At 42.4% G+C, this 27,999-nt stretch overlaps 3 protein-coding genes across 3 annotated transcripts; all 3 read right to left on the reverse strand.

Annotated features, from left to right (window-relative positions):
• Window positions 1–9,520: 9,520 nt before the first annotated feature.
• LOC115561740 (extracellular calcium-sensing receptor-like) lies at window positions 9,521–12,915 on the reverse strand. Its single transcript, XM_030381960.1, has 8 exons — window positions 12,782–12,915; window positions 12,369–12,660; window positions 11,994–12,283; window positions 11,561–11,856; window positions 11,063–11,268; window positions 10,705–10,926; window positions 10,496–10,619; window positions 9,521–10,419 (listed from the first exon to the last, which is right to left on the reverse strand). Exons 1-8 carry the CDS (start codon window positions 12,838–12,840, stop codon window positions 9,521–9,523), a joined length of 2,388 nt encoding a protein of 795 aa, XP_030237820.1. The 5' UTR covers window positions 12,841–12,915.
• Window positions 12,916–15,063: 2,148 nt separating this feature from the next.
• LOC115561149 (extracellular calcium-sensing receptor-like) lies at window positions 15,064–22,356 on the reverse strand. Its single transcript, XM_030380970.1, is given in 12 exon segments — window positions 15,064–15,412; window positions 15,864–15,967; window positions 17,391–17,495; window positions 19,051–19,079; window positions 19,082–19,651; window positions 19,728–19,851; window positions 19,937–20,158; window positions 20,295–20,500; window positions 20,743–21,038; window positions 21,203–21,492; window positions 21,577–21,868; window positions 21,980–22,356. Coding segments are annotated over 12 exon segments (2,886 nt in total). The 5' UTR covers window positions 22,279–22,356.
• Window positions 22,357–23,645: 1,289 nt separating this feature from the next.
• olfcu1 (olfactory receptor C family, u1) lies at window positions 23,646–27,929 on the reverse strand. Its single transcript, XM_030380971.1, has 13 exons — window positions 27,721–27,929; window positions 27,240–27,430; window positions 26,965–27,074; window positions 26,730–26,882; window positions 26,427–26,627; window positions 26,048–26,309; window positions 25,710–25,915; window positions 25,477–25,607; window positions 25,282–25,378; window positions 25,067–25,190; window positions 24,351–24,823; window positions 24,186–24,266; window positions 23,646–23,999 (listed from the first exon to the last, which is right to left on the reverse strand). The coding sequence occupies exons 1-13, from the start codon at window positions 27,927–27,929 to the stop codon at window positions 23,646–23,648; spliced, it is 2,592 nt and encodes an 863-aa protein (XP_030236831.1).
• Window positions 27,930–27,999: the final 70 nt, after the last annotated feature.

Consider the following 27,999-nt stretch of genomic DNA (forward strand, 5'->3'; position numbering starts at 1 on the left):
GACAAATTTCAAGGTGCAACCCATTTAGTCAGACCATTTAATGAAATGCAATTGCCACAACTCACAAAGTAAAAGCTGCAGACTTGGCATTCATGTACCATTACACTGTGGGACTATACTGTATGGTCTTTAATTTATATCAATAAGGCCAAAGAGAGCAGCGATATCGTTCCAACACAGGCTGGTCCTTAAAGGGGTACACACATCATTTTTCAAAAGTCTGTTTTGAAGGTGGATTTTGAAACTGTATTTTTAGAAATACGGATAGTTATTATATTGATAATTTCCTTCCGATAAGCATGTTTTCAATGAGTACCAATACCATTTTACTGTACCTACAAAGTTCAATAAATCCATCATATTTGGATGTCAAGACCAATTACAATCCACTACTCAATCGAGTGAAGTCCATTTTTTTTTAATACTTTATTTTTTAGAATCACCACGTGTCTGTGCATTCAAATGTACACATGAAACAATGAGACAAAAAACACAACAACAACATTGACAACAAACTAGACACGCACATAAAGCAACATAAACAAACAAGCAAAACAAACAAACAAACAACTACATTCACAACAAACTAGACACGCACATAAAGCAACATACACAAACAAGCAAAATCAACAAACAAACTAAAAAAAAAAAAAAAAGAAAAAAAAGCAAGCAACGAGACAAGAGACACATAAAACAGATAGAGAAATATAATTAATAAAAAAAAATAAAAAAATAAAAATAAAAAAAATAGACGAGTAGGATAATCACAGATATAGCATTATGATTAAGTTTATTATAGTAGGTTGACCACTTGGCCCATCTTAACTCATATACTTTGAGGTTTCCCCTCATTTTATATGTTATATACTCCATTTTGTGTACCTGCTGAGTGGTGTCCCTCCATTTTTCTATTGTGGGCGGGTTTTTTTGGAGCCAGTGTCTGGAGATTTGTTTTAAAGCGGTTATACGCAGCACTCTAAGCAAGTAGTTGTCTTTTTCCTCATGGGGTGTGTCTATGGTCTTTCCCAGCAGTATATAGTCTGTATTTAGTTCAACAGCACATCCTACAATGTGACAGATTTCTTTCTGTACCTTTTCCCAAAATATCTGCAATACAGGACATGACCAGAATATATGTTGTACGTTAGCGTATGATTCTCCACATTCCCTCCAGCAGTTTGTTGTGATTTTATTATTGTATTTAGCTTGCTGCACTGGTGTTATAAAGAATCGTGATTGTATTGTCCACGCATATTCTCTCCAATATGGCGATACAGTAGTTGTGTGAACATTCTGATTCATTTCCCTCCAGCTCTCCTCTGATATGCCTAAATTCAATTCTTCTTCCCATTTCAGTTTTACTTTTGTGTCTTGATGTTCACAGTTATTTTCCAGAATAGTATATACTGCCGAAATTTGATTTGGGACTTTGATTTTATCATAATTCTTTATCAAAAATTTTACTAATGGATGTATGTCTCTGCTGGTCTTGTTTTTAATTTCACTATTTTGAATATAGCTTCTTATTTGTAGAAATCGGAAGAAGTGGGAATGTGGCAAATCATACTCCTTGCTTAAAGATTCAAATGATTTGATCCCCTTTTCATTCAAGCACTGTCCAAAAATGATCAGTCCCTTTTGTGCCCAGATATCAAAGGCTTCATCAATTTTATTAGGCACGAATTCGGGATCTTCTTTTATCTCTCTCAGAGCCACCAAGTCTGTCTTTATTTCAACAGTGTTTTTAATTCTGGCCCAGATTTCCAAAGTATTTCTGATTGATGAATTGTCTTTTACTGGTGCTTTTCGTTGGTATTTTGCACAAAAGGGAATAGTTTTTAATGGACCCGGACACATAAACATCTCTATTGTTCTCCACTTTGCTTCTGAATTATGATTTAACCAGGTTCGTATGTGCTGCATTTGTGCTGCCATATAATAGTATTTCAGGTTTGGGAGAGCAAGTCCTCCCTTCTCCTTTGCCATTTTCAAGGTTTTCATTTTAACCCTCGGTTTTTTATCATCCCATATAAATTTACCAATCATTGTATCCCAAATTTTAAAGGTATTTGTGCATAAATATAGTGGTATTGTCTGGAATAAAAACAAAAAACGGGGTAGTACATTCATTCGGACTGCATCTATTCTTCTACCCAAAGAGCATATAGCTGATCTCCACCTATTCATATCCTGTCTAATATGTGCCTCCAAACATTTATAATTCAGCTGGTACAATAGTTTGTTATTCTGTGGTAGTACAGTTCCCAGGTATTTAATTCTGTCCTTATCCCACTGCCATAGATAATTACTCTTTAAATCGCTGTTTACTGGATCTCCTATAACCATTGCTTCACACTTCTGTATATTTAGTTTATATCCGGATACCTTACCATAGTTATCAATGACGCGCATTAGAGCTGGTAGTGATTGTTCTAAGTTTGTGAGATATAAAACCACGTCATCGGCATATAAAGCTAATTTATGAGTTTGCTCTGCTATTTTAACGCCCTCTATTTCATTAGTTTCTCTAATATATGCTGCCAGGGGTTCCATACAGATTGCAAAAATTAAAGGGGATAGGGGATCTCCTTGTCTTGTTCCTCGTTGTAGCTCGAAACTGTCAGACAGAGTCCCATTGACTCTGATCTGTGCTTTTGAACTACTGTACATAGCTCGAAGCCATTTGATGAAGTTATCATGAAAGCCGAATTTACTGCAAGTTTCAAATATAAAGGGCCATGACACCCTATCAAAAGCCTTCTCGGCATCCAGAGTGAGAATCAGCGTTTGGGTATTAATTTCCTTTGAGAAGTCTATTATATTCAATGTTCGTCTTACACTGTCTGCTAAATATCTATCTGGAATGAAGCCAGTCTGGTCCGGATCTATGATAAGTGGGATAATCTTTGTTAATCTATTTTCTATAATGCTACTTAGTAGCTTCTGGTCCATATTTAATAAGGTTATTGGTCTATAGGATCCACAACTTGTAGGGTCTTTCCCTTCTTTATGTATGACTGTGACTATGGAGTTACACCACGTATTTGCCCATTGACTGTGATCTAATGCCCAATTGAAGGCTTTCTCCAAAACTGGCAATAACTCTTTACTAAATTCAGAAAAAAATTCTCCTGTAAATCCATCATTTCCTGGGCATTTTCCCCGTCTCAACTTTTTTATCACCACCATGATCTCTTCTGGGGTAATCGGTACGATCAAGTTTGCATTTTCTTCTTCAGTTACTTGTGGTAAGCTTATTCCAGATAGGTATTCTTTAACTTCATTTTGCCGACATAAATTATTGTCTGAACTATACAGTTGTGCATAATAGTTTGCAAATTCTCGTGCAATATCACTCTTGCCTTTAACAATTGCTCCCCTTGTTTGATTTTTAATTGCTACTATATTTGATTTTTCCTGTTGTTTTTTTAATTTATAGGCTAAGTTTCTCATTGCTTTTGCCCCACTGTCATAGTATTTCTGTTTTGTAAAAATCAGAGCTTTTTCTGCTTCCATAGTCAATAGCCTATCCAGTTCATTTCTAAACTTATTTAGAGATTTCAAATCAGAGCTACATCCTGTCTCCTTATGCTTAAATTCAAATGTCTTAATTGATCGCTCTAGTTCCTTTGTTCTTTTCTCCCTTTCTTTCTTTTTATGTGAGGCAAAAGATATAATTTCCCCTCTCAGAACAGCTTTCATTCCCTCCCACAATATAATTGGGTCTACTTCCCCAGTGTCATTGATCTCTAAGTAGTTTTTGATGGCTGATTTTATTTTAGTCTTAAAGTCATCTATTTGCAGTAGGGAGTTATTTAACCTCCATGTTTTCTGGCCACTCTCTAAGTCAAGGTTTAGTTTTAGAGATATCAGTGCGTGATCAGACAGCATAATTTCACCTATGTGGCATTCTGTGACCATTGATATGTGGTTCTTAAACATGAAGAAGTAATCCAGCCTTGAATATTTACAAGATACTTTTGAAAAAAAGGTGTAGTCTCTCTCTTTCGGGTGGAGGGCTCTCCATACATCTGTCAACCCTATTTCCTTTACGGCTCCTCTCATTATTTTAGCTGCCTGATTTGAACTATGTTGTCTGGCACTTTGTGTGTCCTTACTTGGGTCCATTATGAGGTTAAAGTCTCCTGCTGCAATAGTGACTCCTTGACTTTCCAGTACTATTCTTTCAACAACCTTTTTAATTAAATCTGGACCTTCTTCCGGAGGGTTGTAAATATTCATAAGTGAAACCATAACATCTTCAATCATTCCCATGACCATTACGTATCTACCTTCTTTATCAGCAATTACTTTCTTCAATATTAAACGTATTTGTGGCATTATCAAGACAGCAACCCCTCTTCTACACGATCTATGTGAGGAGTAATATACCTGGGCCTTTGTAAGTTTCTTAAGCTTTTCATGTTCTGATTTCACTAGGTGTGTCTCCTGTAGAAAAATGATATCCCCTTTTTCTTTTTTAAGTTTTTCTAATAGTTTCTTACGCTTAATTGGGTTGTTGATACCATTCACATTATATGAGATTACATTTAAAACTTTCATATATTCAGAGAGGGGTTTGAAAAGTGCAATTCATTATCCTTTTTTACATCTTCCTTGTTATTGGTTGATACATCCTTGGTCCTACTATTTTTCAACTCATTGTGATTAACCATACAAAATGAAAACAAAATACAAAACACATAAATCCCATTAACAAAACACACAACAAAAACCTGACTTCTAAAGGTAGCAGTCTCTACAAGACTGCCTGTAGATTGATGATTCCCAAAGAAAATATAGGAATCTGGGGTCTCCACTATGCTTTGCCCCAGTTGAAAAAGTAACAGCAGCTTAATCAACACAAGCTGCATCATTTATATCACTGTGAGTACCCGCTCCCCCCCCCCCCCCCCCCCATAACATACTTCCCCGTGTCTTACTTTAATGTTCAACGTTTGCGTGTTCCTCTCAACTCCTTCAGCAGGTCTTCAGCAGTCTTATATTCTCCTCTCTGCCTCCTGCGCTCTTCGAACGATATTGCAGCAGGTGCGTCTCCGGCTTGTGCCCTGGCTCCCTGGTCTCCTTGTAGATGTTGAACTCCGCTGGTAATGCCCCCTGCGTGAAGAGCTGCCGCGGCCTCCCTCGCTGAGTTGTACGTCTGCGACCCCTCGTTGTGAAAAACTTTTAGCTTTGATGGGTAGATAATATGTGATTTCACCCCTTTCTCTCGTAGCTCTTTCCTTATTGGGGCATACAGGCTTCTCTCTTTTTGGATTTTAGAAGAATAGTCTTGATCGAAGAAGATCCGGCTGTCCTCATAACTTATTGTCCTCTTGGCCCACGCCGTGTGAATGACTCTTTGACGTGTGTCCCATGTCAGAAATTTGGCAATAATTGAGCGTGGAGCCGATCCATTTTGTGTTGGTTTCCTCTGAAACGCTCGGTGTGCGGCGACAATGTCAAGTTCTGCCGCTGGTATCTCCAGTTTTTCCGATATCAGTAACTTTAAGAACTTTACCATGTCGCTTCCCTCTACTCCCTCTTTCACCTGGTGGATCCTAATGTTGTTCTGTCTGGATTTGTTTTCCAAGTATTCCATTTTTTCCACCATGTGTTTTTCTTGCTGCAGCAGGTGGGTTAATGCTCTGGCGTTAATCATCTCATTCTCCTCCAACTTATTCACTCTTTGTTCAACAGCCAAGATATTTTCGTTTGCGCTGTTAATCGCTGTTTGCATCTCTCTCATCTCTGTTCTTAAATTCTGGAGTTCTTCTTTCGTTTCATCTGATCTTTGCTGGAAGTCCAACCTGAAGTCCTTAATTTGTGCAGCAATATCATCTTTTATACTCAGCATCAGTCTTTCCAAACTTTTACCGGCGTCTTTCTCCACGTTCTCCATTCTGATTGTTTGCTGTTGTCCGCGTTTGTCCTTTCTCTCTTTAGTTTTCGCCACCTCTGTGAACGTACCGGAGCGCAAGTCCATTCCACCTTCTTCCAAATAAGCAACTGCTAATTTCTCATGGGGAAAGTTCAAGCAAATTTCGAAAATAACATAGCTTTAGGGGGGTTATGTCGGAGAGAATTGTCACAGCCGCATAATCCGCGTCTGCTCAACCGGAAGTCCCCCGGTGAAGTCCGTTTTTATCCACCACCGGGTGGATCCAGCTCCGCCGCAGGGGCTCCGCAGCCGGTGCTCTGCAGCCATTGCTCTGCAGCCTGAGCTCCGCGGCCTGAGCTCCACGGCCTGAGCTCCATGGCCTGAGCTCCGCGGTATTGGGAACTCCCTCTCTGTGATCATCCTTGCTCAGTCTCAAATGTTGCAGCCAGAGCATGAAGGGAGAGAGCTTGGGGACACAAACGATGCGGCACTTCAGGCCTTTGGTCTGATGTCTGGGGAGCTTGGCCGCTTGATGTCCATCCTTGTAGTGACACAACGTCAGGTGTGGCTTGAGCAGGTGCCTATGACTGATGATTGTAGGAAGATGGTATGGAAACTTCCTGATGCGCCAGGCTAGTTGTTTGGGCCAGAGGCAGAAAGGGCTTTGGAACGCAAGAAGCAATCAAAGCAGGCTTCAAAGGCCTGTGGACCCCAGAGTAGGAGCATGGGACCCCCTGCTCAGCGCCCCGGAAAACATGGCACATGGGACCCACAACGCTCCCGTCACCTAAACCCACCGCTGCAGCCCTGGCAACAGAGCAGCCAGGTTGCTGTAGGCAGCTGGTGTTAGCCCGGAGACGAGTAGCCTCCATTTTGCCGGTCCCAGCGGGTAAAAGGGCACAACCACCACCTCCCCCAAGCCCCTGTATTACCCTCGTGGCACACTCTGTGGTGGAAAGTTTTTCAGAGCAGCACCTGAATACTTGGCAGCCCATTCCCAAGCTACATGGGTTTTGAACATGATGTCCCAGGGTTACAGGTTGCAGTTCCGCCGTCGGCCACCAGCACCAACAGGGGTCAGGGTGACCTCGGTCGCAGACCTCGTCAGGGCCTTGCGTTTGTCAAAGGAGACAGCCACCCTCTTGGACAAAAAAAACATCACAGTGGTTAAACCACATACACAGAGTGATGGGTTATACTCAACGTATTTTCTGTTTTTTATGTGCAACCTCCTCAAGCCTATACTAGACTTGACCAACAGTCTTGGATGCATCGTACAATCTACGTACTTCAGGTTATCACTCCAAGAGAGTGGTTTACCTCCATAGATCTCCGCGATGCTTACTTTTACATTCCCCTTCACCCTGAACGCAGAAAGTTTATCTGCTTTGCCTTTCAATGCAAACCTGTTTGCAGTCCTTTAATCGGCATGTCCCTGGCTCCTCGCATGATTTCAAGATGCATGAGGTCAACCTTGCCATCACTGTGCCTGACAAAATTCCCCCTTGTATCGACGACTGGCTTATTTGTGCCCCCTCGCTCTGGAAGGCAGAGTAAACGACATCCAGGGTCCTCGCTGATTTCTAGGACATGCTGGACATGTCTGTAAACTGGGAAAATACCTTGTTACACCCAATACCGCAGACCACCTTTATCGGCTTGTGTCTGGACTGCTTCTGTGTTGATGCAGGCCTGCCCGACTGTGGAATGGGTGGAGAGGATACAAGGCCTACTACAGTCTGTCAACCTTGGGGCAAGTTTGACCATCCAGACATGGTTCATGCTGCCTGGGGAAGCTAACAGCGGCCTCAGCAATCACACAATTAGGCCTGCTGCATCTACGGCCTCAACATGGAGCCTCGTCTACACAGATGGGTCATGATCGGGGTCACTCGCAAGTGACCTGTGGAGGGAGAGCAGATTTCTGCTGCATGGTGTTCCTCTCCGCTCAGTCCCAGCGAGGCAAGAGGCGTTGACAACAGATGCCTCATCCCAAGGTTTGGGGGCGGTATGGCAAAGGAGGTCAGTCCAGGGGGTTTGGTGCCCTCAGTGGAGAGGGCAGCACATCCATGGCCTAGAACTCCGGACTGTCTACTTGGCGCTGAAGCACTTCTTGCCTTGTCTCAGGAGCAAGCATGTGGTCGTCCGCACAGACAACAACTCAGCGGTGTTTCATATCAACCATCAAGGAGGGACCAGGTCACTGGAGTCCCTGAGGGGAGCTTAGGGACTATGGATTTGGGCACATCCTCGGTTGGCCTCCTTGAGGGCGATGCACCTACCAGGCAGAGCAAACTCTGTGGCAGATTACCTCCCATGCCAGAGGCAACCCCCTGGGGATTGGAGGCTGCACCCGCAGGTAGTGCAGATGATTTAGGATCTGTAAGGGGAGGCCCAGGTAAATCTGTTCGCCTCAGAATGCACAACTCACCATCCCCCATGGTTCTTCTTGGCAGAGACCAGTGCTACGCTTGGGATAGACGCTCTCACCAACATCTGGCTGAGGGGTCTCCTTTATGCATTCCCTCGGATCCCCCTGATAATGTTCGAATTTCAGTTTGTCAGGCCACAGGGTACTCCTAGTAGCCCCCAAGTGGCCAGCGAGTATATATTTCTCTGCACTCCTCAGTCTCGAGGACGGAGGACTGGGCAGCTCCCAGTGAGGATGGACCTCTTGTCTTAGCTGGAGGGGAAGGTTTGGCATCCGTCTCATAGCCTCCTTGAACTCGTGGTATGGCCATTGACAGGGATAGGTCACTCTTGATTGACCTCGGGCGCTTAATTTGTGAGGCCTTGCGGAATGTAAGAGCTCCTTCCACGAGAGTGGAACTGCTGGGCTGCATTCACTACATGGTACGGGGACAGGGAGTTAGACCCAGTCCCCTGCCCTTTACAGGACATACTGCGGTAGCTGCAGTATCTATTTGATGCAGGCCAGGCTGCCTCTAACCTTGAAGATGTACGTGGCGGCCAACGTTGCCATATATAAACCATGGCAACATTGGTGGCAGGCCAGTCGGGCGCAATACTGGGTGGCAGTTTCTGCATGGTGCCAGGAGCGAATGCCTGCACCTCTGACACACCATTTAGGTTAACATTTCCTTACTTTGAATTGAAGAGATTCTGGAGAGTGGGTGAAAATGTGTTCAGGACTCATTCTGCTAGAAAAGACACTGGTATATGCATCAATTTAATGGATGAATAGGGGAAGTGCTTCTTTGCAATTGAAAGCCTCGTCCGTCCTAGAAGCAATATCTGATAAAGGAATTGCCATGCCTTTCAATGGGTGTTAACAATGTATTGCCTATTTGGTGTATGAATGAAAAAAACACAAATACAGTTGTAAAGGATGAATTTTATATGATGCAAGAAAATACACATGCTCGTAATAGTGTACAAATGACCACATCAAATTAACAAAACTGCCATGGCCGACTCAAATATAGCATTATTTATGGCCTTAAATTATAATAAAGATTATAATGAAAATGATTAATTGAAATGTAAATGCATAACATTATTATTAAGTATAGTAGTTCAGTCATTTACATGGCAATTAAACAAAGAACTACACTAAACATACAATATGTATGATTCTGAAGTTTACGTTGACTTATCTACACTTAAGAATAATACTTTCTATTTTTTACCCATTAAATGTTTCTTGGTGTTTTTCTCAGGCCTAAACAAAATAATAAAACATTTTGGAAAGAATATACAGATAATCAATCCAAAACTAGAGGCCAAAATGGCAAACACCTCCACAGCTACAGTGAACTTCCCAGGGGAACTGATATAAGCTGGGATAAAAGTTATCCAAACAGCACAGAATATAAGCATACTAAATGTGATTAGCTTAGCTTCATTAAAATTGTCAGGTAGTTTTCGGGCTAAAACAGCTAATACAAAACAAAATACGGCAAGGAGCCCAATGTACCCAAGCACAGCCCAGAAACCTAATGCTGAGCCTAATGCACATTCTAGAATTATTATCTCCTTGTAGATGGTCAGATTTCTATTAGAGTAAGGAGGCTTCAGAACAAGCCAAACAATGCATATCAGAACTTGAACAAATGTAAAAGACACTACAGTCATTCTCTGCTGTGTTAAGCCAAACCATTTTGCTACATTGCTACCTGGGATTGTAGCTTTAAATGCCATCAACACCACGATAGTTTTCCCCAGAACACAAGAGATACAGAGGACGAAGGTTATCCCAAAAGCTGTGTGGCGAAGCATACAGGACCAGTCTGAGGGACGGCCGATGAAGGTCAGAGAACACAGGAAACACAGAGTCAAGGAGAATAGCAGCAGGAAGCTCAGCTCAGAGTTGTTAGCTTTAACTACAGGGGTAAATCTGTGCTTGAACAACACTATGGCTGTAATGATGGTCAAACAGGCTCCTGCTATAGAGAATGCTGACAAAATAATTCCAAGGATCTCGTGAAAGGAAAGGAACTCAACAAGCTTGGGACGACAGAAGTTCTTCTCTGCATTGGGCCAGAACTCATTGGGACATGGGGAACAGTCAGATGAATCTGGGAAAAGATATATAATCAGTTTTTACTATTATTATAACATTTTGTTTTTTAGGAATGTTAACATTGGTTGTACCAGTAGAATTGCTTATCTCTCCTTCAGCACATGGTACACAGTCATAGCAGCAAACCGGCTTCCCCTTCTGGAGAACCTTGCGTGTTCCCGGTGGACAGCTGTCACTGCATACGGACACTGGCACCTGATTCACACATAGACAAACAGCTTTACATGCAGTTTGGAAGCAGTTGTGTTGAAGGAATCAAAGAATATGTTGTCCTCCCTGCCTGTATGCCACCATCTGCCCAACTGATTTCACTTTTGATATTGAACTTCTGCCCAGGAGAAAGGGACTCATCATAATGTCCCACGGTTACAAACTCCAGACCACCGTTCTCATTTATCTGCCAGTTAATCAGCTCATAGAAGGCCACAGGGTCACCATTGCCATCAAATGAGACGTGGTAACCATTACGAGAGAAATTCACCCTTTTCAACTGATCAAGGACCTGTACAGGTGAAAAATTTGTGAAAACAGAACAATTAGATAATTAAGATAGAAGTATGTTGTACATAAAAAGGCGGCACTTTGAACTTTACCTTTTTCAAGGATTTGCTTCAATAAAAAGCATAATTGTTACTCACCTGAATTGGCTCAATTTTCATGAATTGATCACATTGTATTTTGGAGTTTATCTTCTTACACACCAAGTAGTGTATAGCGTGTGCTATTGCGTAAACAGCTTTGTACACCATGTTTGTGATTCTGAGCTGAGAGGTGTCAGTGAATGGGTTTTTGAGCTTCTGTATATTTTCAGTTCCATCACACACCCTGTCCACTGAACCAGCGCCTTCAAAAAGAGAAACAGGAGTAAATGTTTTGATGATTAATGAAAACACAAAAACATCTAAAAAAGTATAATAATATGAAATAAGTATTTTGTTAGCTGGTTAAGCTAATAATGTAATTACTTCTCAAAAGAAGATTCTGTTGTCATAATTTGTTTAGGAATTACCCATTTGTTATAATAAGGAATAATAGTTGATACAAATGAATAATTATAATAATAATCATTCATTATTGTAAGCATTATGATGTCAGCACCATTAAAGTAAGTCAATACTATTTCAAAGATTTCTCACTTTTTTCTAGCAGACAGTTGAATGCACCCTCCCAGAACTCAGAAAGCACGTTTGAATCAGCCACCTTAGCAGGAGAAAGATCTAGAAGGAATTCCCTAAAACCTGGTATGTTAGATTGTGGAATAGCAAATCCAATCGCTCCTGCACAAATGTTAAATCTCTGAACCTCCAAATGGGTTACCCAGGCCTCACTGCCGATCCATTGGCGAGGAAGAGAAGGATGTAAGGTCAGCTCCTCAAGCAGAACCCACATGTCACCAGAACCTGCAAATGCCACGACAACCTTGGCTGTCGACCTGTACAGATTTCTTAACATAAATTATGTTGTATGGTTGATGCTAAGGTTTTTTAAACATTATATGCCATCAAGCCATCTTGGTTTGTACATTGACATTTATCAACTGGACATAATCAGAATAATTAATGTATGAACCTGCGAATCACTTCAGCCACCTGTTGAATCTTGCTCTGTGGATCATATCTATTGATTGTTTCAGAGTATTCCACACATATACCCTGTTTGTGCGCTGCTCGTAAAAAGGACGCCATACCATTGTTGCCATAGTCTGTTCTAGACCGGACAGCACCGATCCAAGTCCAACCAAAATGTTTCACAAGTTTGGCAAGAGCCTCTGCCTGAAACTGGTCACTGGGGACGGTTCGAAAAAAGGTTGGGTATTGCGTCTTGTCAGACAAACATGCACAGGTAGCGAAGTAACTAACCTTTGGGAAAAAAAAAACATTACGATGCACTTTTACAAAAGAGGGGCACAGAAATGGCATGAGTTCTGCATAATAAATTAAATACTTGTGGAATGTCAAAGGGCCCGATGATTCGTGATATGCTGATGGTTTGCGTTGATCCAGAATCACCAATAACAGCCAACACCCTTCCTGATTGCGAACACACTTTACTGTTATTATACAAAGGTGGGGCATTTGTAAACTGGAAAGCCACCTGCACGGCCATAGGGGTTGAGGCACAAGAATCATGGATTTTATAACCAAGCGCGACCCCCGGCAGAAGATCTGTGCTGTTGTTAATCTCGTCGATGGCAAAGGCCATTGCACGAGAGAAGCGCAGTTCCCGGTAGTCCATGCTGTAAACAAATAGAACATTTTCAAGATACAAAAAAAATACTTTCATCAGGGTATATTTAATTTGGTTTCAAAATTAAAACAAACACCAAACCCCTTTATTTTCTCCTTTGACTAACTCACCTTCCTGTGCATTTGAGAGGCTCTGGAGGGCTGGGGTAGTTTTTCTTCACTGTTTTCATGTAGTAATGTATTTGGAATATGCCCCCAATAATGTAATCCCCTCTCTGTGTAAATGCAGGTTGCTGAGGGATACCCCGAAGCCAACAATCAACAGAATCAGTGGCATTGTCTGTATTAGCAGTTGCCTCTGTACTCATTATTAGACCACCCGCAGATTTATATATAGAAAGCACAAAACATAGCAAAAAAAAAAACAAGGTCAAGCTTCTTGTAAGAAAAACTGCAACCAAGTCACCCATCCTTAAAATGAGGATGCTAGTGCTCTAGGTGTTACAATTAGAATATATAAATGATCAGATAGGTGCTGCCCTCTTTTTGCATTACGTCAGATTCTGCACACAGGAGTAATCCCAACTGCTACCACTAGATTTGAATCATTCAAAAACAGAATGATCCATAGGTGGTGGTATAACAAGCCTTTGAAGTTCAACATTCTCAACAGGCTGCTATTTCCACATGGAAAATACAATGTGCATGAAACTTTGTATCCATGCACTAGGGATGGGCGTGAGGAATTGATTACTCGAGTATTCCTCGTTACAAATGAACTTTGTTGGTGGACAGGCAAACTCGATTTTGCATATACACAAACAAACAAAGTTTTCTGAAGCAAATGTATCCTTTCTGTGCGGCGCCACTAACGCATGCCGTGGGCACAAAGCACATGAAATGCATCACATTTCTGTGTGGCGCGTGCCGTGCCGTGTTTAGGCACGCCAGAATTCAAAAAGTTAAGAGATGGCGGTAAAGCAAAGCTCAGCGAAGAATTGAAATACTTTAAAGGAATAGGAGATCATAAGGTGAAATGTAAAATATGCCAAGCGAAATCGAGCTACCAGAGTAGGCCAAGTATGCGGCAACATATGCTCCTGAAACACAACGGTGAGTTCGGGAAAGCAGACCCGCAGCAACCAAGTGTGTCGGCTATTTTCACCGCCGCAAGACGCAGCTGTAATCCCGGCGAGAGAAGATCACAACGCTGAATATTTCCATAGTCCATTTGCTGCCGTTTTATTTGCAGCTTTAAATTATTTGCAACGGATAGGCTACTTTTTTCGTTTTTTTTTTTTTTAACCGTTACAGGCCTTGGTTCGACGTGATTTAAATTGTGAGACGCATATATATTTTTGTAAGGAAAATGTGTTTTGAACGTTTGCAAAAATAAATAATGAATACTCTGAAAACTCTGACTGTTATGATGGAGAATAAGCATTACATGTTTGGTTGGTAATATTGCCGGTCATCAGTAGGCCTATTCCTGCTGCAGATGCGTTGCATTCTAAAAATAGATTCGATTAAACGAGTACTCGATTGATCCTCGAGGAATTCCTTCGATCACTCGAGTTTGGAATTTACTACTCGTGCCCATCCCATGCACCATTCCGCACGATGAACAACTTTCAAGGTGCAACCCATTTAGTCAGACCATTTGGATGAAATGCAATCGTCACAACTCAACCAAACGGTTGAGGTGGTAAAAGCTGCAGACTTGGCACTCATGTACCATTACACTGTGGGACTATACTGTATGGTCAAAGGCCAAAGACAGCAGCGATATCGTTCCAACACAGGCTGGTCCTTAAAGGGGTACGCACATCATTTTTCAAAAGTCTGTTTTGAAGGTGGATTTTGAAACTGTATTTTTAGAAATATGGTTAGTTATTATATTGATAATTTCCTTCCGATAAGCATGTTTTCAATGAGTACCAATACCATTTTACCGTACCTACAAAGTTCAATAAATCCATCATATTTGGAATTCTGCTCCTTCTCAAAATAAATTCTGACCTGCCCTTGCTAATGGCTATATCCATGTAGCTCAGTGATGAGCTTAGTCTCAGGAGGATGTGGCTTCAAGTCTGCCTATATTTAATATGTGACATTATGAAGTACATCATGCCACGGTATTGTCCTTCAGGTATATTACCTCCACCCAGTGTTGTAATTGAGTCACTATGCCTTGAGTCCAAGTCCATGTTCGGTCTCCGGTGTTACAGTCCTAGTCAAGACTAATTAGAATCCACTACTCAATGGAGTGAAATACGAGTCAAGTTTATCCACCACCGGGTGGATCCAGCTCCGCCGCAGGGGCTCCGCAGCTGGTGCTCGGAAGGATAATTTCCTTCCGATAAGCATGTTTAATGAGTACCAATACCATTTTACTGTACCTACAAAGTTCAATAAATCCATCATATTTGGATGTCAAGACCAATTACAATCCACTACTCAATCGAGTGAAGTCCATTTTTATCCACCACCGGGTGGATCCAGCTCCGCCGCAGGGGCTCCGCAGCCGGTGCTCTGCAGCCATTGCTCTGCAGCCTGAGCTCCGCGGCCTGAGCTCCACGGCCTGAGCTCCATGGCCTGAGCTCCGCGGTATTGGGAACTCCCTCTCTGTGATCATCCTTGCTCAGTCTCAAATGTTGCAGCCAGAGCATGAAGGGAGAGAGCTTGGGGACACAAACGATGCGGCACTTCAGGCCTTTGGTCTGATGTCTGGGGAGCTTGGCCGCTTGATGTCCATCCTTGTAGTGACACGACGTCAGGTGTGGCTTGAGCAGGTGCCTATGACTGATGATTGTAGGAAGATGCTATGGAAACTTCCTGATGCGCCAGGCTAGTTGTTTGGGCCAGAGGCAGAAAGGGCTTTGGAACGCAAGAAGCAATCAAAGCAGGCTTCAAAGGCCTGTGGACCCCAGAGTAGGAGCATGGGACCCCCTGCTCAGCGCCCCGGAAAACATGGCACATGGGACCCACAACGCTCCCGTCACCTAAACCCACCGCTGCAGCCCTGGCAACAGAGCAGCCAGGTTGCTGTAGGCAGCTGGTGTTAGCCCGGAGACGGGTAGCCTCCATTTTGCCGGTCCCAGCGGGTAAAAGGGCACAACCACCACCTCCCCCAAGCCCCTGTATTACCCTCGTGGCACACTCTGTGGTGGAAAGGTTTTCAGAGCAGCACCTGGAATACTGGGCAGCCGATTCCCAAGCTACATGGGTTTTGAACACGATGTCCCAGGGTTACAGGTTGCAGTTCCGCCGTCGGCCACCAGCACCAACAGGGGTCAGGGTGACCTCGGTCGCAGACCTCGTCAGGGCCTTGCGTTTGTCATAGGAGATAGCCACCCTCTTGGACAAAAAAGCCATCACAGTGGTTAAACCACATACATAGAGTGATGGGTTATACTCAACGTATCTGTTTATTATGTACAACCTTGAGGGGAGAACTCAATTTCAAAATTCAGATGAGCAATTCCACCATGAAAAGTTTTCGCATTTCCATCACAGGTGTCAAGTTGTGGAACAATCTGAGCGAAGTACATAAGCAATGGCCAAGCATCATTGTTTTTAAAAGAATGTACAAAAATTTAGTGTCCACAGGATATAGTGAACTGCACTAAGAGTCAGTAGGTTTGTGTATATGTATGTATAGGTATACTGTATATACACGCTGTTGTGTCACATTCATACTGTTTCTTGTTAAATGTTTGTTGTAGATATATATATATATGTACATACTTACATATGTATATTTATTTATATAACATACAATTTTTATATTCATTTATTATTATTATTGTTATTATCATTATTATTATTATTATTATTAAACATACAGAGTAAGTAATAAGAGGGGTGGGAGTACATACGTTTTTACTTCTTCTCACTCCTTTTCGGATTTGTTTACATTAATGTTTATTTTTATTTCTTGTTTCTTTTTGCTTTTTATTTTTACCAAAATACCTTGTTACACCCAATACCGCAGACCACCTTTATCGGCGTGTGTCTGGACTGTGTCTGTGTTGATGCAGGCCTGCCCGACTGTGGAATGGGTGGAGAGGATACAAGGCCTACTACAGTCTGTCAACCTTGGGGCAAGTTTGACCATCCAGACATGGTTCAGGCTGCTGGGGAAGCTAACAGCGGCCTCAGCAATCACACAATTAGGCCTGCTGCATCTACGGCCTCAACATGGAGCCTCGTCTACACAGATGGGTCATGATCGGGGTCACTCGCAAGTGACCTGTGGCGGGAGAGCAGATTTCTGCTGCATGGTGTTCCTCTCTGCTCAGTCCCAGCGAGGCAAGAGGCGTTGACAACAGAAACCTCATCCCAAGGTTTGGGGGCGGTATGGCAAAGGAGGTCAGTCCAGGGGGTTTGGTGCCCACAGTGGAGAGGGCAGCACATCGATGGCCTAGAACTCCGGACTGTCTACTTGGCGCTGAAGCACTTCTTGCCTTGTCTCAGGAGCAAGCATGTGGTCGTCCGCACAGACAACAACTCAGCGGTGTTTCATATCAACCATCAAGGAGGGACCAGGTCACTGGAGTCCCTGAGGGGAGCTCAGGGACTATGGATTTGGGCACATCCTCGGTTGGCCTCCTTGAGGACGATGCACCTCCCAGAGAGAGCAAACTCTGTGGCAGATTACCTCCCACGCTAGAGGCAACCCCCTGGGGATTGGAGGCTGCACCCGCAGGTAGTGCAGATGATTTAGGATCTGTAAGGGGAGGCCCAGGTAGATCTGTTCGCCTCAGAATGCACAACTCACCATCCCCCATGGCTCTTCTTGGCAGAGACCAGTGCTACGCTTGGGATAGACACTCTCGCCAACATCTGGCTGAGGGGTCTCCTTTATGCATTCCCTCAGATCCCCCTGATAATGTTCACATTTCACAGGGGGAGTTTGTCAGGCCACAGGGTACTCCTAGTAGCCCCCAAGTGGCCAGCGAGGATATGGTTCTCTGCACTCCTCAGTCTGGAGGACGGAGAACTGGGCAGCTCCCAGTGAGGATGGACCTCTTGTCTTAGCTGGAGGGGAAGGTTTGGCATCCGTCTCATAGCCTCCTTGAACTCGTGGTATGGCCATTGACAGGGATCGGTCACTCTTGATTGACCTCGGGCCCTTAATTTGTGAGGCCTTGCGGAATGCAAGAGCTCCTTCCACGAGAGTGGAACTGCTGAGCTGCATTCACTACATGGTACGGGGACAGGGAGTTAGACCCAGTCCCCTGCCCTTTACAGGACATACTGCTTAGCTGCAGTATCTTTTTGATGCAGGCCAGGCTGCCTCTAACCTTGAAGGTGTACGTGGCGGCCAATGTTGCCATATATAAACCATGGCAACATTGGTGGCAGGCCAGTCGGGCGCAATACTGGGTGGCACAGTTTCTGCATGGTGCCAGGAGCGAATGCTGGCACCTCTGACACACCATTTAGGTTAACATTTCCTTACTTTGAATTGAAGAGATGGTATTCTGGAGAGTGGGTGAAAATGTGTTCAGGACTCATTCTGCTAGAAAACACACTGGTATATGCATCAATTTAATGGATAAATAGGGAAAGTGCTTCTTAGCAATTGAAAGCCTCGTCTGTCCTAGAAGCAATATCTTATAAAGGAAATGCCATGCTAATCAATAGGTGTTAACAATGAATTGCCAATCAGGTGTTTATATTTGGTGTATAAATGAAAAAAACACAAATGCAGTTGTAAAGGATGAATTTTATATTAAGCATGAAAATACACATGCTCGTAATAGTGTACAAATGACCACATCAAATTAACAAAAATGCCATGGCCGACTCAAATATAGCATTATTTATGGACTTAAATCAAAATAAAGATTATAATGAAAATGATTCATTGAAATGTAAATGTATACAATTATTATTAAGTACAGTAGTTCAGTCATTTACATGGCAATTAAACAAAGAACTACACTAAACATATAATATGTATGATTCTGAGGTTAACGTTGACTTATCTACACTCAATATTTTTTTTTTTTCCACAATGTCTTGTTTTTTTAAACGATTTATGATGATGATATGCTCTGTAAGGTGACCTTGGGTGTCTTGAAAGGCGCCTCTAAATTAAATGTATTATTATCATTATTATTGAGAATAATACTTTCTATTTTTTACCCATTAAATGTTTCTTGGTGTTTTTCTCAGGCCTAAACAAAATAATAAAACATTTTGGAAAGAATATACAGATAATCAATCCAAAACTAGAGGCCAAAATGGCAAACACCTCCACAGCTACAGTGAACTTCCCAGGGGAACTGATATAAGCTGGGATAAAAGTTATCCAAACAGCACAGAATATAAGCATACTAAATGTGATTAGTTTAGCCTCATTAAAATTGTCAGGTAGTTTCCGGGCTAAAACAGCTAATACAAAACAAAATACGGCAAGGAGCCCAATGTACCCAAGCACAGCCCAGAAACCTATTGCTGAGCCTAATGCACATTCTAGAATTATTATCTCCTTGTAGATGGTCAGATTTCTATTAGAGTAAGGAGGCTTCAGGACAAGCCAAACAATGCATATCAGAACTTGAACAAATGTAAAAGATACTACAGTCATTCTCTGCTGTGTTAAGCCAAACCATTTTGCTACATTGCTACCTGGGATTGTAGCTTTAAATGCCATCAACACCACGATCGTTTTCCCCAGAACACAAGAGATACAGAGGACGAAGGTGATCCCAAAAGCTGTGTGGCGAAGCATACAGGACCAGTCTGAGGGACGGCCGATGAAGGTCAGAGAACACAGGAAACACAGAGTCAAGGAGAATAGCAGCAGGAAGCTCAGCTCAGAGTTGTTAGCTTTAACTACAGGGGTAAATCTGTGCTTGAACAACACTATGGCTGTAATGATGGTCAAACAGGCTCCTGCTATAGAGAATGCTGACAAAATAATTCCAAGGATCTCGTGAAAGGAAAGGAACTCAACAAGCTTGGGACGACAGAAGTTCTTCTCTGCATTGGGCCAGAACTCATTGGGACATGGGGAACAGTCAGATGAATCTGGGAAAAGATATATAATCAGTTTTTACTATTACAATAACATTTCGTTTTTTAGGAATGTTAACATTGGTTGTACCAGTAGAATTGCTTATCTCTCCTTCAGCACATGGTACACAGTCATAGCAGCAAACCGGCTTCCCCTTCTGGAGAACCTTGCGTGTTCCCGGTGGACAGCTGTCACTGCATACGGACACAGGCACCTGATTCATACGTAGACAAACAGCTTTACATGCAGTTTGGAAGCAGTTGTGTTGAAGGAATCAAATAATGTGTTGTTCTCCCTGCCTGTATGCCACCATCTGCCCAACTGATTTCACTTTTGATATTGAACTTCTGGCCAGGAGAAAGGGACTCATCATAATGTCCCACGGTTACAAACTCCAGACCACCGTTCTCATTTATCTGCCAGTTAATCAGCTCATAGAAGGCCACAGGGTCACCATTGGCATCAAATGAGACGTGGTAACCATTACGAGAGAAATTCACCCTTTTCAACTGATCAAGGACCTGTACAGGTGAAAAATGAGTGAAAACAGAACAATTAGAGAATGAAGATAGAAGTATATTGTACACAAAAAGGCGGCACTTTGAACTTTACCATTTTCAAGGATTTGCTTCAATGAAAAGCTTAATTGTACTTCACCTGAATTGGCTCAATTTTCATGAATTGATCACAATGTATTTTGGAGTTTATCTTCTTACACACCAAGTAGTGTATAGCGTGTGCTATTGCGTAAACAGCTTTGTACACCATGTTTGTGATTCTGAGCTGAGAGGTGTCAGTGTATGGATTTTGGAGCTTCTGTATATCTTCAGTTCCATCACAAACTTTGTCCACTGAGCCAGCTCCTGTAAAGAGAGAATCAGGAGCAGATGTTTTGATAACGAAAACACCAAAATAGCAAAAAAAGTGTAATTATATTAAATAAGTAATTGGTTCGCTAATTATGTAATTTCTTATTTTTTCATTGAAGAAGTACACATTTGTTATAATAATGAATAATTAATAAGATGAATAATTATAATTATTATTCATTATTATTATGAAATTGGCATAACAGTAATCCAACACTATTTCCAAGATTTCTCACGTTTTTCTAGCAGACAGTTGAATGCACCCTCCCAGAACTCCGTGAGCACGTGTGAAGCAGCCACCTTAGCAGGTGAAAGATCTAGAAGGAATTCTCTAAAACCTGGTATGTTAGATTTCGGAATAGCATATCCAATCGCTCCTGCAAGCAGGTGAAATCTCTGAACCTCCGAATGGGTTACCCAGGCTTCACTGCCGATCCACTGGCGAGGAGGAGAGGGATGTACCGTCAGCTCTTCCAGCAGAACCCGCAAGTCTTCTGGAGCTGTAAATGCCACGACAACCATGGCTGTAGATCTGTAGAGATTTATAAATATAACTACATATTTATATATGATATATTATATTGCTTGGTTGATACTAAGGTTTTATAAACATTATATGCCTACAAGTTATCTTGGTTTTAATATTGACATTGTATTTTATAAACTGGACATAATCAGAATAATTCATGTATGAACCTGCGAATCACTTCAGCCACCTGTTGAATCTTGCTTTGCAGATCATTTCTATTAAACGATTCAGAGTATTCCACACATATACCCTCCTTCTGCGCTGCTCGTAAAAAGGAGGCCATCCCATTGTTGCCATAGTCTGAGTTAGACTGAACAGTGCCAATCCAAGTCCACCCAAAACGTTTCACGAGTTTGGCAAGAGCGAGAGCCTGGAAATGGTCACTAGGGATGGTTCTAAAAAAGGTTGGGTATTGCGTCTTGTCAGACAAACACGCACAGGTAGCGAAGGGACTAACCTTAGGAAAAAATTAAACATTACGATGCATTTTTACAAAATAGAAGCCCAATAATGGCAGAGTTCTGCAGAATAAATTAAATACTTGTGGAATGTCCAAGGGCCCAAGGATTCGAGATATGCTGATGGATGACGTTGATCCAGAATCACCAATAACTGCCAACACCCTTCCTGATTGCGAACACACTTTACTGCTTTTATACAAAGGTGGGGCATTTGTAAACTGAAACGCCACCTGCACGGCCATGGGGGTTGAGGCACAAGAATCATGTATTTTGTAACCAAGTGCGACCCCCGGCAGAAGATCTGAGCTGTTGTTGATCTCGTTGATGGCAAAGGCCATTGCACGCGAGAAGCGCAGTTCCCGGGTTTCCATGCTGTAAACAAAAATATAAAAAATATGTATACTTTCATGACGGTATATTTAATTTGCTTTCAAAGTTGAAATATAGATCAACCCCCTTTATTTTCTTCTCTGACTAACTCACCTTCCTGTGCATTTGAGAGGCTCTGGAGGGCTGGGGTAGTTTTTCTTCACTGTTTTCATGTAGTAATGCATTTGGAATACACCCCCAATTATGTAATCCCCTTTCTGTGTAAATGCAGGTAGCTGAGGAATACCCCGAAGCCAACAATCAACAGAATTGGTGTCATTCTCTGCATTAGATGAAGCCTCTGTTCTCATTATTAGACCTCCCACAGATTTATACATAGAAATCATAAAACATAACAAAAAAAAAAAAAAGGTCAAGCTTTGTGTCAGAAAAACTGCAACCAAGCCACCCATCCTTAAAATGTAAGTGCTCACTAGGTGTTACATCTAGGCTATATAAATGATGAGATGGGTGCTGCCCTCTTTTAGCATTACGTCAGATTCTGCACACAGGAGAAATCCAAAATGCTACCACTTGATTTGAATCATTCACATTTTAAAATGCCAAAATCTTCAGAGTTCCTCTCGTACAATGACCCCTTGGTATATCTTTAACAATGGCCTCGTTAGTAGATACACTCATCTGCCCAATTGTGTTGGGAATATTTACAGATCACCGTACGCCAGTGGTTAGTGCAAACAACTCAGAGCTTTGCTTCCTCATTCTGCTTATTCTGCTGCACTTAAACTATGCTTATTGTGCTTATTGTGTCGACTTGTTAGTTGAGGCTAACATCCTTTGGGATCAGCTTTGTTCTGTGTTTCTCATGTGTCCTGGTGAAGAAAATTGTTTTTCTGGCAGAACTGTTACAGTATCACAATGACAGGTTGGTCCATTTTTCCAGAGTTGTATTCTGAGTATTAATTGGCTATATTGGCTTACAGGGTATTCCTAGCTTCTTGCTTGCATTATTGGCACGGAATCTACCAGATAACTTCAATTAGGCCTAGTTTATCACCTTCAGCATGTTGGACTTCTGAGCTGTTTGGATAGCCATTATCCCTGCTGGTATCAACTCTTGGAAAATATGCAGAACAGTTGACAGAAGCTAGTTCTGGGCCAGCAGCTATATCAATGATGGCTATCTTCTGATTCTGATGACGCGTTGTTAGAAATATTGACTGCAGCAGGTGCAGGTGGAATATCATCAGTTTGAGCCGGATTAGCTTCATGCAGCTGAACATTTTTCAATATGAAGATGCTTGTTGGCGAAGTATATCTTTAAGCTACGAGCTACACTTACGTAACATGTGGATGTGGATAGTTTTATCTGTCTGTGTTCCTCCCCAAAAGTGGAGGCGTGCATCTCAGCTGACAAATGCTTTAATACGCCCTCATGAAACATCTTCTACTAAATTCTACTTTATCATGAACGCTACACATTGAGCTGACACATTGATAGAAAGGATTCTTTAATCTCGGCAGAATTAAACATTATGATATAGATATGATGTAACATTTGATTCAAGTTATATCCCAAAGAATTGTGAAACAAAACATTTTCATTATTGAAATACTTTCACTGTGCAGTTTGTGCAGATTCAAATAAACCTAAGCAACAGCAGCTGTCAGAGAAACAAACTGCTGTATTGCTATACAGACAGGATTAAAATGCTTACTTAAAAAATATGGCTAGCCCTCTCACGATGATCATTCATGATTATTTAGTTGATATTGCAGTAAATTAAAACTAACTTCTGAATAATTAAACAAGTTTGTTTTATCTGGGAGATTTAATCATTCGCTTCTTGATATTCTTCTCAGGTTGCGCTAAAATAATAAAACATTTAGGCACAAATATACATAACAACAACCCAAAACTGGAGGCCAAGATGGCAAATATCTCCACGGCCACGGTGAATTTCCCTGGGGAGCTGACGTGAGCCGGGATGAACGAGAGCCACACAGCACAGAAGATGATCATGCTGAAGGTGATGAGTTTGGCCTCGTTGAAGGTGTCGGGCAGCTTGCGGCCAAGGTAGGCGAGGAGCAGGCAGAGGGACGCCAGCAGGCCGATGTAGCCCAGCACCAGGTAGAACCCAGCAGGCCACAGCTCCCTGCACTCCACCACGATCTGGTCACAAGACAGAAGAATGTTAGCAATCCAGGTTTTACCATGATCAGATCATTCCGGAACAGACTCGCTAGACTTTCTGAACATGCTAATATTTTCCAAGCAATGCAAATTAAAAATGTTTTTTAATTGCAATTGTGTTTTATTTTATAGTTATAGTATGGTCATTGTATATTTAGTATTTACCTTCCCAGTTGAGGCTTGGTACATTGGATTCCTGAATGGGAATGGGGGTGCTGCTGAGAGCCAACCAGCACAGAGACAAACCTGGAGATCAAGCAAAGGCATTTTAACAAGCAAGTAAAGATGAATGGCCAGCTCTGTTCAAAATCTTAACGGCCCACCGCCTACCTGAGGTGCAGTAGTGCACAAGATGAGAGTCCTTTGTTGGGCGGGGCCAAAGAGCTTCATAGCTCCAGAACCTGGCCCAGTGGACCGGAAGGCCAGCAGAACCACAATAGTCTTGACCAACAGACAGGAGAGACATAAAACAAAACTGACACCGAAAGCGGCCTGGCGCAGTCTACACGTCCATGTGGACGGCTTGCCGATGAAGGCCAGGGAGCAGAGGAAACACAGCTTTAGTGACACCAGCAACAGGAAGCTGATCTCAGAGTTGTTTGCCCTGACGATGGGCGTGGTGCGGAAGTGATGGAAGACAGTAGTGATGACGGTTGTCATGACGACCCCCAGCAGGGTGAGCGTGATCAGGATGATGCCCATGGTGTCGTACACGGACAGGAAGTCGTCCACTCCGGCCACACACTCCACCTTCCTCTTGTCAGACCAGTAGTACTCTGGACATTTTGTACACTCTGTAGAATCTGTGTGTGGAAAACAAGTAAAAGTAACCATTTGATTTATGTTTATATACATTTATAACCTAAGTGTCCATAGGTTATTGGCAGGTACTCAACCTTTGATTTATAATGATTAAAATGTGGATGATGAAGACTATTATTATGCTTTAAAATGTTGATTATTGCATGTACATTATCTTCTTCGCCTGTCTATGACCAATTATAGATTACAAATGAAAATAATTGATAAACAGCACATCTGTGTACCAGTTTGGTTGCTTATCTCTCCTTCTGCACATGGTAAGCAGTCAAAGCAACACTGAGGTTCTCCTGGGCGTCTAGCCTGCCTGCTTCCAGGCGGGCAGGGATCACTGCAAAGAGACACGGGAACCTAAAAACAAATAAAACATAGCATTATTCTTTGTATATATTTTTTTAATGATACAGTTTAGTTCATGGGAATGATGGGGTTCATTACCGACCTGTGATAGGCCTCCTGTCCATACAATTTTACTCTGATTCAGCTGCAGCTGCTGATCCATTGGAACCGAACCATCATAGCTTCCCACCTTTACAAATCTTAAATAATAATGAAAAAATAATAATTTGTTTCTTTTTATTGTCAATTTATTAATTATTGGATTTTGTTTAAATTTGACATAGTATCCTTAAGTTACCTAATCTTTCCCTTGCTGTCCTTTTGCCAGTTGATAATGTCATATAGGGGCACAGGCTCTCCATTGTCATCAAAATGTACTTTTTCACCAAACTGGTTGGTGAAATTAACCATCTTCAGGTAGCCCAATAGCTGCATTACCCGCAAAAACAGGATATAGTTAACAATCGCTATCTAATTAGGAACTTGTGACTTTATGGCCAGTATATACATGCATATTACTGTTTTCTGCACCTCTATTGGTTTTGATGCATTTTTCTTACACCCAGCTTCAGCGGTGGTGGCTCCAACAGAACCACATTCCAGTAAATCATGCAGTGCATGGGCGATGGCATACACAGCCTTGTAAACGTTATAGGATATTCTGACTTTGGACAGCTCTGTGTAACTGTTGTGCACATTGCTGAGATCCTCTGAGCCTGTGCACACAGGCCTCTCAGGTGCACCTGTAGTGTTTTCCTGGGCTGAAAACAGGAAAGTCCTCTTTTCCCCCTCATATGTTTTAAGATGTGTGTTCAGCTTAGACTCATGTTGATCATATTGCTCGATTACTCTTTCAAAGTCGTTGGCATTTATATTGGAAGGATCTGCCGTGAACTCCAACCTACAGTCGAACACTTCCTCCCATAGCATGTTGTGAAACTCAAAACCAGGCTCTGCCTTAGGCCGCACCTTCAACAAAAACTCTCTCAGACCAGGTATGTAAACTCCTGGGAAGGAGAAGCCCAATGTGCCTTGCAGGAGGAGGTGAAACTGGGGGGCAGTTAGCATGTTAGCGGTAACCCAGGCTTCACTGGCTACCCATTGGATTCCAGTCACATTCCTGGCCACAAGCTGGTGGGTTGGAAAGGGAACACAGTAGTATATTATGTAGAATATGGCATCCTTTGTCTGCTGGGCTCCAATCATTACACTCTTGTGTTCACTTGGGTCATGGGCAGGATGACTCACCTCTGAGAACAGCTCCAGAAGTTGCCCCTCTGTAGCGAAGGCCACCACCACTTTAGCCTTTGAGCTCTGGAGGGTGTCGGCCATGGCTCCAATCTCAACAAAGGTGGGGGATTGTGGGATAGTAAGATGGTATGCAAGGCAGCCTCCCAGTTGTCTAAACTGATGAGAGAACGCTTGGATTCCATAACGACTGTAGTCATCCTGATGAATCAGAAACACCCAGGTAGTGTCAGCATGAATGTTGAATGTTGGGTTAGTTGGGTTTGAGTTAATAGTTGTAACAATTTTTACAATTAATCTCACCGGGGTCCCTACAGTGCCCACCCAGTTCCATCCAAAGAATTTAACAAGCTCAACCAGACCCCTGACCTGAAACAGATCACTGGGCACTGTGCGCAAGAAAGATGGGTAGGTGTGTTTGTCTGTGAGACAGACACAGGTGGCAAAATAACTAACCTGAAAAAATATAACTTTTTATTTTCAAATATGCGTCATTGTGGGTCGAGTATCTGGATTCACAGCGTGAGGTTATAGTCACCAGAGGGATGCTGAAGGGGCCCAGAATGTGTGCTATAGCACCAGTAGGGGATGAAGAGGCAAGGCCAATCACAGCCGTGATTGGAGATCCAGTAAGACACGTTCCTGAATCTGTGGTGCTTTTTGTTATTGTTACATTTCCCCTCATAGACATTCTGTCATCATCAGGGAAGTAAAGGTTTCCCCATTCTTTATTACCTCCATTACCTATCGTCCTCGACATCTTTTTCATGTTCCTAATTTTCTCAAAATTATTCAGATTTTTCCTATCTTCACCCAATGTGTTTTGCCTATTCGTACTGTGAGTGAGTAAAGACAAAAGAGCTTTGAGGCTGGTGTGGATGTGATCACAGCTGTCCATGATGTGGTAGCCAAGTGTGACGCCAGGGAGCAGAGCTGGGTTACGGTTAATTTCCTCCACTGCAAAGATCATTGTCATCATCCACCGGAAGGCTCTGTCGTCAAAACTGAAAAAGCAGCACACCCAAAACAACATGAAAAAGAACACACTAAGATAGTGATCAACAATCAACCCCTTATTGCAACCTGTAGAACATATAGAACCAAATGTTTAGAAAATCTTGAATAATGCAAACAAGTTGTGCAGAAAATGCTTCGTAAAAGATTATTTAAAACATCACACTTTTCAAATACTTTCCAAGAAATACTAATTTGTGTTAGTGTATTTATTGATGTTCTATTATTTATAAAAAAAATATGTATACATACATATATTCAGCATTATTGTTCTGCTTACCCATTGCAAGGTAGGTTCTGGGGTTTGCTATTGTAGGTGTTCTGGGAGTTGGGGACAAGGTAATGCACAGGGAACAACCCACCAATGATCACATCGCCCTCTGAGCGAAGGGCCAGAAGCTGGCTGTTTCCCAGAATCACACATTCAGACAAGAGCGATACTCCAACATCTCTTACTCCCTCTGTCCTCAGATCAGACTGTGGACCCATCATATGTTCCACCTCCTCCAGAGCTCTTGTGCCGAAACTCAGCTCGCAACCACCTGTTTGAAACAGGTGA

The sequence above is a fragment of the Gadus morhua genome, chromosome 16, assembly GCF_902167405.1.
Source record: "Gadus morhua chromosome 16, gadMor3.0, whole genome shotgun sequence".
Taxonomy (NCBI): Eukaryota; Metazoa; Chordata; class Actinopteri; order Gadiformes; family Gadidae; genus Gadus; species Gadus morhua.

What these genes read in the sequence shown, in the direction of transcription:
- LOC115561740 (XM_030381960.1), bottom strand. Translation starts at nt 12,840, where the DNA reads ATGAAAACAGTGAAGAAAAACTACCCCAGCCCTCCAGAGCCTCTCAAA. An exon ending in TGAAAATTGAGCCAATTCAG is followed by an intron (nt 10,927 to 11,062) that starts GTGAGTAACAAT and finishes TCACCTGTACAG; the next exon opens with GTCCTTGATCAGTTGAAAAG. An exon ending in GGGCAGATGGTGGCATACAG is followed by an intron (nt 10,620 to 10,704) that starts GCAGGGAGGACA and finishes TGTGTGAATCAG; the next exon opens with GTGCCAGTGTCCGTATGCAG.
- olfcu1 (XM_030380971.1), bottom strand. Translation starts at nt 27,929, where the DNA reads ATGGGTCCACAGTCTGATCTGAGGACAGAGGGAGTAAGAGATGTTGGA. An exon ending in CAGAACCTACCTTGCAATGG is followed by an intron (nt 27,431 to 27,720) that starts GTAAGCAGAACA and finishes CTGCTTTTTCAG; the next exon opens with TTTTGACGACAGAGCCTTCC. An exon ending in GGACAGGAGGCCTATCACAG is followed by an intron (nt 25,191 to 25,281) that starts GTCGGTAATGAA and finishes ATTTGTTTTTAG; the next exon opens with GTTCCCGTGTCTCTTTGCAG.